The 12725-nt window shown below is 36.1% G+C and overlaps 1 protein-coding gene across 10 annotated transcripts in view; it reads left to right on the top strand.

Moving 5' to 3' along the window:
- The window catches only part of ADAM23 (ADAM metallopeptidase domain 23), an 82599-nt gene that overhangs the window by 42383 nt on the left and 27491 nt on the right, over positions 1-12725 (top strand). For all 10 annotated transcript variants that reach the window (XM_049798598.1, XM_049798571.1, XM_049798616.1 and 7 more), the window contains exons 11-18: positions 296-462; positions 2462-2546; positions 3308-3398; positions 4999-5047; positions 7319-7418; positions 10092-10163; positions 10946-11032; positions 11187-11267. In XM_049798598.1, the coding sequence (XP_049654555.1) occupies positions 296-462; positions 2462-2546; positions 3308-3398; positions 4999-5047; positions 7319-7418; positions 10092-10163; positions 10946-11032; positions 11187-11267 (732 nt within the window). The remainder of the gene's footprint in view (positions 1-295; positions 463-2461; positions 2547-3307; positions 3399-4998; positions 5048-7318; positions 7419-10091; positions 10164-10945; positions 11033-11186; positions 11268-12725) is intronic.

Here is a 12725-nt window from a genome sequence, read left to right as displayed (position 1 = left end):
TTTTTGTACAGGTTTTCTGCAAAACTCAGTGGTGAAATTATTTGACATGAGAATTTCAAAGAAAAGGGAGTAGCTCAAAAAAGGAGCAGCAAGGGGTTTTTTTTGTCCTCTAAAACATAAAATTTAATTTGATCAGAATATTAATTTTTAGGAAATCCAAAGCGTTACCAGCTAATGGTTTCCCATGTTTCCCTCCTGCTTTATCCCTCTTGTCCTTCCGCTTTACTCTTACTGGCTAACTGTGCATGTTTGACCCAGTGTTCTACTCCTGTGCCTGTCCTGTCTCTGCCCTCAGATATACAAGGAACAGCTGAACACCAGGGTGGTTCTTGTTGCTGTGGAAACTTGGACAGACAGAGATCGTATTAATATTCACCCTAATCCTCTGCAAATGCTTCATGATTTCTCCAAATATCGACAGCACTACATCAAACAGCATGCTGATGCTGTGCACCTGCTCTCGTATGTACCATCATACAATGGTTTAGACTATTACATTATTGTATATTTTTCTGTCTCCTGCTTTTGTCTACTTGTCTCTTCTTGCTTAGTTTTTTGCTTGGTAGTCACTACATCAATCAACATCTGCCTTCCTTAGGAAGCTTAATCTGTTTTTTAACAGGTTAGTCTATTTTTAATAGGTGTAGTATATACCATGGTCAGTTGATATATATCTATACTGAAATTTTAATGTCTTTGCAACCTGGAGGCAGTGTCACATATTTGAAGTGTCTTCTCATGAGCCCTTAAGGACACCTAGTTTTGCTAATCATGTGTGTAATGTACTGTTTTCCCAGTAAAGACCAGGAGGGGGCAGAGCTGACAGAATTATGTGCTGCCACAAGAGCATTCCAGTTACTGTATTTATTCACATGTGTAGCTACAGTGATGATTTGTTAATGGAAGGTCTTCTTTAGAGCTGTAATGAATTGTTTTCTGAGACAAAATGCATTGTGATGGGAGGTTCTGCTTGCATCATTAGGCACATCAACCTTGGGCAACAGTATTTTTTTTACTTCATGGCATTGTAAGCAAAGAGAAGGAAGAGTGTGTTCACTTGTGCAGCAATAAAGATCTTAAGCCTTCTGTCAGCAGCATGACATACACGAGGATGGAGTGACAAATGTCTTCCCTGTGATTCTTCTATCATTTTTCTTCTGCACAGGAAGATAAAAATAGGGGATGAAGAATTTCCTCCAGCCTCTGTCATAGCTGTACTGCCTTAATACAGGCATTGCAATAAAATGCTAATTGCGCTTTTCATAACATATGCAAAGTGCTGATGATGTGCACTCTTAATTACTTTTATGCGTGTATTGTGTCCTTTGCTGAAGAGTTTGCCAGTGGGCAAACAGGTCTTCTCGGTGCATGGTGAAAGGTACTGAATACAAACTGAAATACAGGAAATTCCATTTAAGCATTGGGGAAATAAGTTTCAATGTGAAGGTGGTCAGATGCTGGAGCAGGTTGCCCACAGAGGCTGTGAAGTGTCCATGCTTGGAGATATTAAAAAAACAAATGGAACATGGCCCTGAGAAGCCTGCTCCAGCTGAGCCCCCTTGGAGCAAGGGGGTTGAACTAGACCATTTCCAGAAGTTCCTGCTAACCTCAGCCCTTGCTGTAGTTCTGTCCATTGTAAAGCATCTAGCTTTAAGCATTTAGTATAGTTAAGCTGCAGTTTGAAAGTTCTGATGGCTGTCAGAATGTTCTGAAAAAATAAATATATACCTGTCTGGAGTATCCTGTCATTTAAAAAAACAAAAGGGACATTGATTCTGCTATTGTAAAAGGATTTAATTTTCAAAGATTAGGGTCATTTGCTATGGGTGCCCAAGGCTGCATAGTTTTATTATTATGCATATGAAGTTAAAATGTCATTCATAATAATTTATAGTTATTCTATATCTATATTTAATTTATATCTTCCAGATTACATTAATTTAAATAAATTATTTGGGGCTTACTAACAATAATTGAAAGGAGGCAGGGTTAAAGAGCAGTATTGAATTACTTTCCCTTTAGGTAGGCTTCTCAGTCTTTTTATTTGGAGTTGAAACTAGAACTTGTATTGGTTTGGATTAAGAGCATAATTAAAAAAATTCTCAACACTGATACATTTCAGTACAGAATTCCTTCCTGACAGATTATAAATTGGAATATATTGTTATTATTGTATTTTCTTAGAAATCTGGTACTCTTAACTTTCTCTGCTTGGTTTGTTTGTGGGTTGGGACTGATTCTGACTCTACAAGATAAAAATAGTGTTTTTGTCAAAGGTTGTATCGAATAAACTCTTTTGATGTTGGTGTTCTGTTTATAAACTTGCAGTTGCTTTTGATGCTAGATGAGGATTAATGTGCATACAATGTATCATAGTATGTGTGAAAGTGTGATCTTTCAATAAGTTCTTGGTGCCCAATGCCAATGTGTTGTATTTTCTTTATTTTTGTTTGTCTGCAAGGAATGTGACATTTCATTATAAAAGGAGCAGCTTAAGTTACTTTGGAGGGGTTTGCTCTGTGACCAGAGGAGTAGGAGTGAATGAGGTAAATTTTTTTCACGACTAAAATGAAATAAAATAGAAACTGTACATTATAACTTCAGAGTTTGTATGTTTCAGTATTCAGGGCTTTAAAGAGAACTTACATATTAAAAAATTAGGGTTCTCACAGCCAACCTTCTTCTACCATCATTAAAATATTGCTCACTGTGCTTTTCTTTTTAAAAAGCATTCCTCCTGTCTGCATTATTCTCTTCATAAGATCTTAAATTGGCATTTAGTATATTTGACAGAAATTTAGACCCAAAAATCTCAGACAGGAGTATTTGAAATATAGCACTGAACATCCTTTTTGGGTCTTCTCACTATAAGAGGCTTGATCTTCTAAGGTGCTGATGACATTTAATTCTTATTGATTTTTTTTTTTTAACATGAAAACTAGAAAAATTGGGTCCCTGTGTATTGATATTTTTTTTTCCCCTCAGTGCAGGGTTAAATCAATAATGAAAATCTCCTGGTTTAACATGGGTTAATCATACTATACAAAACTATTTCACATATGTATCAGATTCCTCTCTGTAGGTTAACCAGTGGACAGGGATTCCCTCAGGTTAAGAGAGGAAAATTTTTTCTGTTATGTACTTGTGTTTATTTTCCTTACATGCACACAGAATTGTGATTGGCTGTACAGAATTACTGAAGTAGTAGGTATGTGGTAAGCCAGAATGAGCGGGTGTAGTGTTCATTACAATAACTTATGGTTTGTTTTTTGTTTTTTGTTTTAATTGCGCTCCCCTTGAAATGCAGTATGGCCTCCCTTTGGCCATGGCGCAGGAACTAGCACAAAGTCTTGCTCAGAACCTTGGAATACAATGGGACCCAGCTGCCAGGAAACAGAGTATGTGCATGGACATGGAGTCTTCTTTTGTCCTCCTTAGCTAAATATATAAACTCTTCTTTTGTAATATTTGAAAAAATACCAAACTTGCTGTAACTGTAGAACAAGAACTGCTGGTTTTGGAAATATATGCATCAAAATTTGAGTTTAACTAAACCAAGAACTACCAGTTTAGCACTCATTTTGCAATGACCTCAGTGATGTCCTGTGTCAGGAGGTGAGATTCATAACCAACATTCAAAGGTATAATTGTAAAAACACCATTAATTTAACTCAGAACTCCTTATCTACTATAATGAAATCTGTAATTCCTATAGAACTATCACTGACTTCTTAAAATACAAAAATACCTGATTGATAATTGAAGAAACAGTAAGACACTGTAACCTAGTCCAGGGTGACATTTGCTCTTATTTGTTACCTTGCTGCTTCACACCCAGAAGATTAGATTGACGTGGCCTTAACACATGTAGAGTGTAGGTGCAAAAGCTGCTGGAAAAGGCCTTTTTGGGGCTAAAGAAAATTGTTGGGTTTTTCCACTCACATCTTGTAAGCAATTTTGCTACTTTCTCTGTTTTGTCTTTAAAAATGTGAATGGTAATGCTGACTTTATTTTGTAATCACTTCAGAAATCTGTGAATTAGGAAACTGTGGAAAAGTAGGGAATGTTGTTGTTTTGTAAAGTGTCGCTTTTGAATTGTGTAAGCTTGCAAAGTGCTAAAATACTTTCTATATGATTGTCTGTTGATTACAGGTAAAACAGAGTTCACATAGTTTGGAAATCAGTATCTTTTTTAACTGTAAGATAGAGATTTTTAAAATGATAGCTTAGTTTCCTTATTTGGATAGTCTTTGTAGAAAAAGATTAATGAAAGACCCGGATAGAGCAGAAATAACCATATAAATAATCTGTGAATATTTCTGTGGAGAAACAGTATGGAAACCTTTCTTCTTGAAAATATTACTTCTTTTGTAGATAATTTTTACGGGCAGTTTGTAACTGTTTTACCAACCATAAGATGTTGATCTTTTGGTTTTATTTTATGAATTTGGTTGCTGTTGACTCACATGCTATAGCTGTAAGTAAACTGTAAATCCATTTTCACTCAACTACTTTTTCTAATAAATGATTGGCTGATACACATATTGCTATTAATAATTCTGTGCTGAAGGGGAAAAATGTGGCCTGACCAGTAACAGATCTCCTTCAGGGTGTTCTGTACACATTTTAGGGAGGAGGAAATGTGAACATTTTTAATCATCAGTATCATGGGTACTGCACATACCCTTCTGCTGCCTGTTGTGAGAGCATGTAGGGAAGAACGTTGCCAGCTATTTTTGGCTTTTTATACTGCCTGAAACTTTGTGTTGAGGCTAAGAACATGCATATATAGTAATTTGAAAGTACTGCATTTATGTTAAGTATGTTAGTGTCTCTTCAAGTGGGCTGGCTTCCATTTTAGGGCTAGAATCTGTACAGCCAAGCAACCATCTAACCTTTGTATAATTAGTCAAGGTCTCTCTTTACAGTGAGTACTTTATTTTAAGCATATTTATAACTGCTTTCCTTTTCTGTTGTATTTTGGCCTTGCCTGAGAAGAGTGTGACTGCACTGAATCCTGGGGTGGTTGCATCATGGAGGAAACGGGGTATGTCATAACTATCAGTAATTGAGGGCTCTGGAATGAGTTAATAGTTTACATTATGTCATAAATATTTGCGTATTGGGTTTTGTCCATGTGTTTTAGTACTAATCAATGCAAAACTAGAAGCAGTTGGAACAACCCAAACATACAGATCAATGATTTCAACTTTCAGCAATTCATTCCCTTTGCTATTCACTTTTTAAGAAGTTACTCATAAATCTTATATTTTGAAGTGCAATGCAGTGTATTCACTAATGTTTTGCTACACTTATAATGATTGAAAAGTAAAGAATGTATATTTTTTTATTAAATAAGTCCAGTTATACTTTTTACGTGCTGCTGAAAAAGTGCTAAAATACAGTTTTGATAAGTGATATTTCTATATTCCTCCTAAATTTTAATTATTTTTCCCCCAATTCCTTCAAAATTCTAATTTTGAGTGAACAGATCTCTCTGCTTCTGTTCCAGTGAATAAAAGTAGAAACCTGAAGCTTTCAGCAGGTGCTCTCAAATCCTTAGCTAAATGGGCAGTGAAGTCTGAGGGGGAAGCACATCTGTATGGGAGGGAACCAGGTTTCATTGCCCTCTACCCTTACACACTGCCAGAGATTCTTTTATCTATACTGTAAGCAATTGATTAGAAAAGCATGGCTTCTGAAACATAGGGTTTTGAGTTTCATAAATCACTTCCTGTTAGAATTCTTGCTCACTGTGGAAGCTTGATTGCAAAAATCATGGAGAAAATTAGTTACAAATAGGACAGAATGAGCTTAGTTTCTTCATACAGTATTTGGAAATTCGTTCTTCAGTAGAATTGCTGTGTGGCTTTCCTGTAGACTTGTAATTGTCAGGCACCGTATGCAGCAGAAAATTATTCGGTAAGTTTGCTTCTGGAATCCAAAGTGAGGCTTTGATCAGAATAGATACTAGCTTCCTTCCTATGGTGAATCCACTGAAGTACCAGTCTCAGATGGAAATATCAGTAGAAGGGGCTGTGGAACAAACTTCTGTAGATAAGGTAACAGTGAAAATAAATAAATGCCAGGAGCAGGTGATAGTCACCCAGAAGCTGAAAAAGGACTGACTAATGGAATGAGTGAATAATTAGCTGCAGTGTAAAACCTTTTTTCACTTAACTCCATCAGTGCCAGAAGACATTTTTTACATATATAGTATAATTCAATGGGGAAATGTCAGCTTAGTAGCAGTGAGCTGCTAGGAAAGGAATGGAGAACCTCCTTATGGCATGGTTACCTTTAATATTGTGAATGGTTCTCATTCCCAGATCTCAAAACATGGCTAATAAAAACATCAGACAGTTTGTGTGTGAGAACGACTAATAAAGTATGTTTTCATCAGGCTGGGAAATGAGGAAATAAGAGAGAAGTCTGTAACATCATGAACAACATAGCAAATTATTACTGTTTCTTCCACTGTAAGAACTAGGGGACATGAAATGAGACCAGCAAATAGATGACAGGACAAACAGGATGAAGTTGTTCTTCTACCAGTCTTGTAATTAAGCTGTGAAACTTCTTGCTGTAGCATCTTGTAGATGCTAAAAGATTTTGGGCAAATTTGTGGGAGAAAATACAATGAGGATTATTAAACAGGACAAAATAAGGCTTCCTGAGAAAGTAGTTGAGCTGAAAATTGTTGGAAGCTGGAAAAATATTCTGCAAGTAGTAGTACAGTGCTCTGTTCTCTGCTCTTCTGTGGGCATATCCTCAGGGCCAAAATCAGAGATGGGTTTTGGATAAAGTGGATTTTTAGTCTGATCCTCTACAGCTAGCTGTTCTTATGGCTATAATTACTTTCACTTTCAAAATTAACCTTATTAACAGGATCAGATGAATTGAACAGTTTTAAAACCCTGTCATGAAATCAGGGATCTGGAATGTAATCCATCTTTTAAACTGAAGCTGCAGGGAAAACAAACTTAAGAGAACACCACATTATGCATGCAATCGAGAGGATACATAGCAGCTATTATGGTAATGTGGGTTTTCACCTTATTAAGAAAATTAGAAGACTGCAGTTTAATATACTGCAGATCCATATAACAGAAATATAAAAATGCAAAATGTTTAAAAACTTCTTATTTTGTTCTGATTTTACTGTTTGAGAATAAGATTGAGCTGACATACTGTTGCACACAGTGATTGTAAGAAACTGGGATTTACAGTATTAAAAAAATGTTTTGACCCCTCCACCCCCTTCCAGTAACTGTTGGTGTTTCAAGGCATTTACCCAGCTAATTTTTTGCCATTTTAGGGTGTACCATTCCAGGAAATTCTCCAAATGCAGCATTGCAGAATACAAAGAATTTTTACTTCGAGGGGGAGGTGCCTGTCTTTTCAACAAACCAACAAAGGTAATAAATATGTTTGTAGTCAGCACCTCTGCTAAACATTGTAATGAAAATGTAGTAATTTCATGAACACCCATCTGTTCTCAAATTTATTCAAATGTGTAAGTGAGTATTTTCTTGAGATTGCTTGCATTAGCTGACTGTTCATTTCCATAACATTTAAAAATAATCTTAAGAAGAATGCAACTTGTTTTCCATCAATTCTTCATGCTCAAATAATGACAAATATTGCAGTTCATTTTTCACAGCTATATAGATCCCCACTCAGCATAAATGCACTACTTATTAAGCTGGAAGTAGTGCAAAATAAATCCAGAAGTGAGACTGTAGTGCGTGCTCCACATACACTTAATTCTTGGACTTTTTGCCTGAGGTTGTTAAAAAGATTGCCAATTACCACACTAGGAATTAGAAATCAATAGCTTACTTCATATAGAAAGTAGCAGCTTGTGGTTTTTCTCAAAGTTAACTTCATTTCATTTCCGATCTACTTCCAGCAAATGCTGTAATTTATAGCTGTTTCCTTGTACCATCCATTGCTTTTTTCGCCTAAAAACGTACCAAGGTCATAATTTTTTCCAAGGCAATATTAGCTTGACACCCTTCTAAAGCTGAATAGTATAAAAATATTCCATGCAGCTCTTTTTGCAAAGTAAGATGAATCCAAAGTATTAATATTCTATTTAATTATGGTGTCAAACTTGCTGTCCTTGTAGAATTTAATACCATGTGAGACTATTAGGCCATTCTGTTTAGTGTGCTGTACCCTTTGATAGACCACCACCTTGCACAATTAACTAAAAAAATTTTGCTTGTTAGAGTGTTTTTTAATCTTTTCCCAGGGTAGCAATCTTAGAATAAGAATGTAAGAATTCTTACAGAAAAGAGGAAGTAGGGAGAAAGAAAAACACAGCTTCATTTTTTGATGATGGCTGTCTAGCAAGGTGATGTGAACAAATTGTCAAATTGACTTTATCCAGAAAAAAATCTGGTTTACTTCTGTGAAAATGCTGCCAGGAGAATGGTTGAATTATCTTTGTATGTTATCTGTGTCAGTGTTCCACAGCTTTGAAGTTAAAGTCCTTTGGGGTGGGGTGGGGGGTGGAATCATACAATGTTCTGAATCCTATTATTTGCAGGTTGGGAGGTAAGGTAGAAAATGGTGTGTTTAATCTTTAGGTAAATAAAATATAGTTGTGTTAAGCAGTCACCATGTTGTCATTTTTAATTATAACCTTTTAGTTATTCACTGACATGTATATGAACATTTGGTAGTTCCTGATTAATGCTGTAGGAAGTTTGTGTGTGCTGTATTTTCTTGCATTACTCTGGTTGACCCCTTTTTGTTTTCTTATGGCCTACAGGTCAGATAACTAGGTCTGATGGAGAACTTAATTTCAGGTTCAGAATAACAGATCTTGCTATTTCCACTGAAGCATAGTAGTTAACAGTGACTTATATAGGGGAAAAAAAAGAAATTTCACTTTTCTGAATTGTGTCGACATTGCTAGTGAAGAGTACATATGAGTATTGCTTCAGTGTAGTTTTGGTTCTGGCACCCAAAATTGTAGGTGGTATTGATTACCTATGTAGTTTATGCAACAGAAGTAAGATGTTTTCTTTCTTTTTGATTAGGCGTTATGATTCTTGCCTCCCTCCCCCCCCATCAAAGTACCAAGGAAGAATTCCATCCAAGTTTATAAATAATTTGTATTGTATTATATGCTAGATCTCGTATCTTGATAATCCTCACGAGCTGTACTGCCACTAAGACCATGCGGAAAGAACATGTTTATTTGCGTCTTTCACCTTTATCTAGCTGTAGATTTATCTGTTCTCATTTTAACTTGTTAACTTTTAAATTCTCATTTCAACCATGTTCTAGTGATGATTGTGTTTTTGTTGCTAATATCCTGGTTAAATTGGAGATTCCTGATACCTTTATAGGATTTTAAAGCAGAATTATTATATGGAAAACAGACAAGGTTTTTGCAAAATTATTTGTGTGACAAGAGTGAAAAATATCCTGAATCACCTTTAATCAAAATTATGATATGTGAAACCAGCACAGAATTTTTATCATCCTGAACTGTAGAATTTATCTGTATTGTATATATCTGGTCCTACAATTAACTGTTTAGCACTATCTGTATGTGGTTGTGTTATTCTAACTTATTAATAAGGCACATAGAACTTCCTTTTGGCAGTGTTTCTTAATGTTTATTATTTTCATGCACAAACATGTTACACTGGAACAGACAGTAGCTAATTGCATGAGCAAGTATGGGTACCTGAGTAGATTGCAGAGATCATATTGCTGACTGGTTTCTTGAAGGAACTGTCAGAGAAATGGGAGTCCATAGAATAGGAATGATGGTTAAATGTTATCCCCATGAGTATTATTTTATTGTCTCTCTGTTCATCATAATTTTGAGATCAGTATTCTCCTAAAGAGGGCTAGTATTCAAGTGATTTAGCTGTGCATCTTTCATGTCTGAACAATCCTGACCAGCAGAACTTGAAAAACATCCTGCCTTCTCCACTGCAGTAGCATGGCATATATATTCTCTGTGAGACCATATTTCTGTAGCATTGTAGAAGTGGGCTATGTGGGACAGAAAAGTCATTTGATACTAGTTTTATTCTTACTTTGGGGGGGGGCTTTTTTGCTTCCAGCTCTTTGAAACCACTGAGTGTGGAAATGGATATGTAGAAGCAGGAGAAGAATGTGATTGCGGTTTCCGAATGGCAAGTAGAGTTACATATTACCCCACAAGTCTTTCTTACAAAATATATTAAGATAAATTATGTGACTGGTGAGGGAGGGGGAAAGGTTATGGAAGTGAACTTGTTTTGCCTATTGTTAGGGAACAACTTCATTCAAGGACTGTGTTTTAAACATTTTTTCAAGTGAGAATGAGTACAAAGACAGAGATTGTTCTCAGAACAGTTCCTGTTACACTAATGGCAAGATGTAGCTGTTTTCCAGCAATTTTTGAATTGCACTGTAGAAGTGCTTACCCCTTTACTTTTCCTGGATAGCGTGCCTGGAGTGGTAGGCTCCTTATCTGTTCTTTGGAGATAGGTGCCTGCGTTTGGACAGAATAAGTAAACTGTTGTTTTCTTCCCTGGAAATATTCCAATAATGTTTTTGCAAAAATCTGCCCTGTAGGTTTGAGTCCCAGTTCTAGTATTTAATTATAATTGCACCCATAATTAGTTTTCTTAATCTTTTTTCTGCACTGAATGCAATTTGACTAAGCAGCATGCATTTGGCACAGGCTATTCCACGCTTACAAAGAGGCTTTAGAAGGTGTGAATCCCCTTGTTGCTAGCACATATATGCCACTTTTTTCCCTTTACTTTAGTATTTGAGCACTGCAAAGGATTATTCCAGCTGATAATTTCAAGTCATCGGTGCTGAACTGAGTCTTTTGTCTGCTGGTGCATAATAGTTTGTTGGAAAGATTGTGAAGTAAAAAACTTATTTAAAATGGAAAACTAAAAATTTTGCTTAATATTTTCTTCAGGAATGCTATGCAGACTGTTGTAAGAAGTGCTCTCTTTCTAATGGAGCTCATTGTAGTGACGGACCCTGCTGTAATACGTCATGTCTTGTGAGTGTTTCTGCAGTATATCTATTGTTCTTTTCAGTTGTCCATGGAAGTCATGTGCAGCCTGTTATAGTTCAAAGAGTGTTTTATGTAGGATGAAAAGGAACATCTTATGTAGACATACTCTTAGTCCTGAACTATATTCTTCATTTTCTAGTTTTTCCCACGAGGCTATGATTGTCGATATGCAGTGAATGAATGTGATATTGCAGAGTTCTGCACTGGAGATTCTGGCCAGGTATGTGTGCAGAAGCTTTCTCTTCCTACACTATTGATGTTTGTTTGCATTCATTTTTATATCAAATTAAGAGGAAAATCTGGGTTAATAAACTGCACACTCATATACCCAAAATAACTGGGGGTGGGGGGGTGGGTAATCCTAACAAAATTTTTTAAACATAAGAATAAACTATCATAAACTCAAAAAAAAATTAATCTAAGTGGACTTAAAATATGACTTCTGTAGGGTTATTTGTTTTTTAAAACTTGTGGGGTTTTGTGTATCTGTATAGTATTTGTGTCAGACATCCTCCTTTACTCTTTGACTGGTCTATAGTGTAAGTACTAAGACTATACTGCAAATGTGAATGGATTAAAAGGTAATAACAGTAAGATTTTATGAGATGAAGTAGTTTATAAATGTAGAAAATTACAACTAATCAGGTACACAATCATAAAATCATTTAGGTTGGAAAAGACCCTTAAGGTCACAGAGTCTAACCATTAACCTAACAGTGCCAAGTCCACCACTAAACCATGTCCCTAAGCACCACATCTACATGTCTTTTCAATACCTCCAGGGATGGTGACTCCACCGCTTCCCGGGGCAGCCTGTTCCAGTACTTGATAACCCTTTCAGTGAAGAAATTTTTCCTAATATCCAATCTAAACCTCCCCTGGTGCAACTGGAGGCCATTTCATCTTGTCCTATCACTTGTTACTTGGGAAAAGAGACCAACACCCACATTACTACAACCTCCTTTCAAGTAGTTGTAGAGAGTGCTAAGGTCTCCCCTGAGCCTCCTTTTCTCCAGGCTAAACAATCCCAGTTCCCTCAGCCACTCCTCATAAGACTTGTATAAAGTGTTACGTTTTTTTAAGAGTGTGCACGTGTATGATAATTTTAAAAGTAGTGTATTTTATGCATTTCTCTTGAAAACATTTGGCTAATACTTAAAAGTATAGGAATAAAGAGTAACCAAAAGGTTGTTTTAACTTGAGTTCTTTTAAATAGTCAACATTCTGTACATATTCTATTTTCACAGCAACTTTGATGCTTTAGGTGATATACACTCTTGAGTATTTAGCCTCAAGGTTATACAAAAACTTCATAACTCTGCTGCAGTCATCTACTACATCAAGTTCTTAGCTTTGAAGAAATAAGATTCAGGATAGATCACATGTCTCTCTCTGGGCATTGGCTGTAATTATAGATGCCAATAAATTAACAGTAACCTCTTTTTATATTACCATCTGAGACATCCACACTTACAGATACATACCTGTTGCTGAGTTTTTATTGTAAATCTTTTATTCTGTAGATGGAGCCTTCTTAATGGGAGGGAGAAGGGCTTTCTTAAGCTAGAAAGGCTGCCCTCAAAGTATCGGCTAATACAGTTGTCGTGGTTTAACCCCAGCCAGCAACTAAGCACCACGCAGCCGCTCACTTACTCTCTCCCCACCCAGTGGGATGGAG

The sequence above is a fragment of the Accipiter gentilis genome, chromosome 1, assembly GCF_929443795.1.
Source record: "Accipiter gentilis chromosome 1, bAccGen1.1, whole genome shotgun sequence".
Classification (NCBI taxonomy): domain Eukaryota; kingdom Metazoa; phylum Chordata; class Aves; order Accipitriformes; family Accipitridae; genus Astur; species Astur gentilis.
The sequence above is the reverse complement of the archived record's forward strand: the minus strand, read 5'-3'. Positions and strand labels throughout refer to the sequence as shown.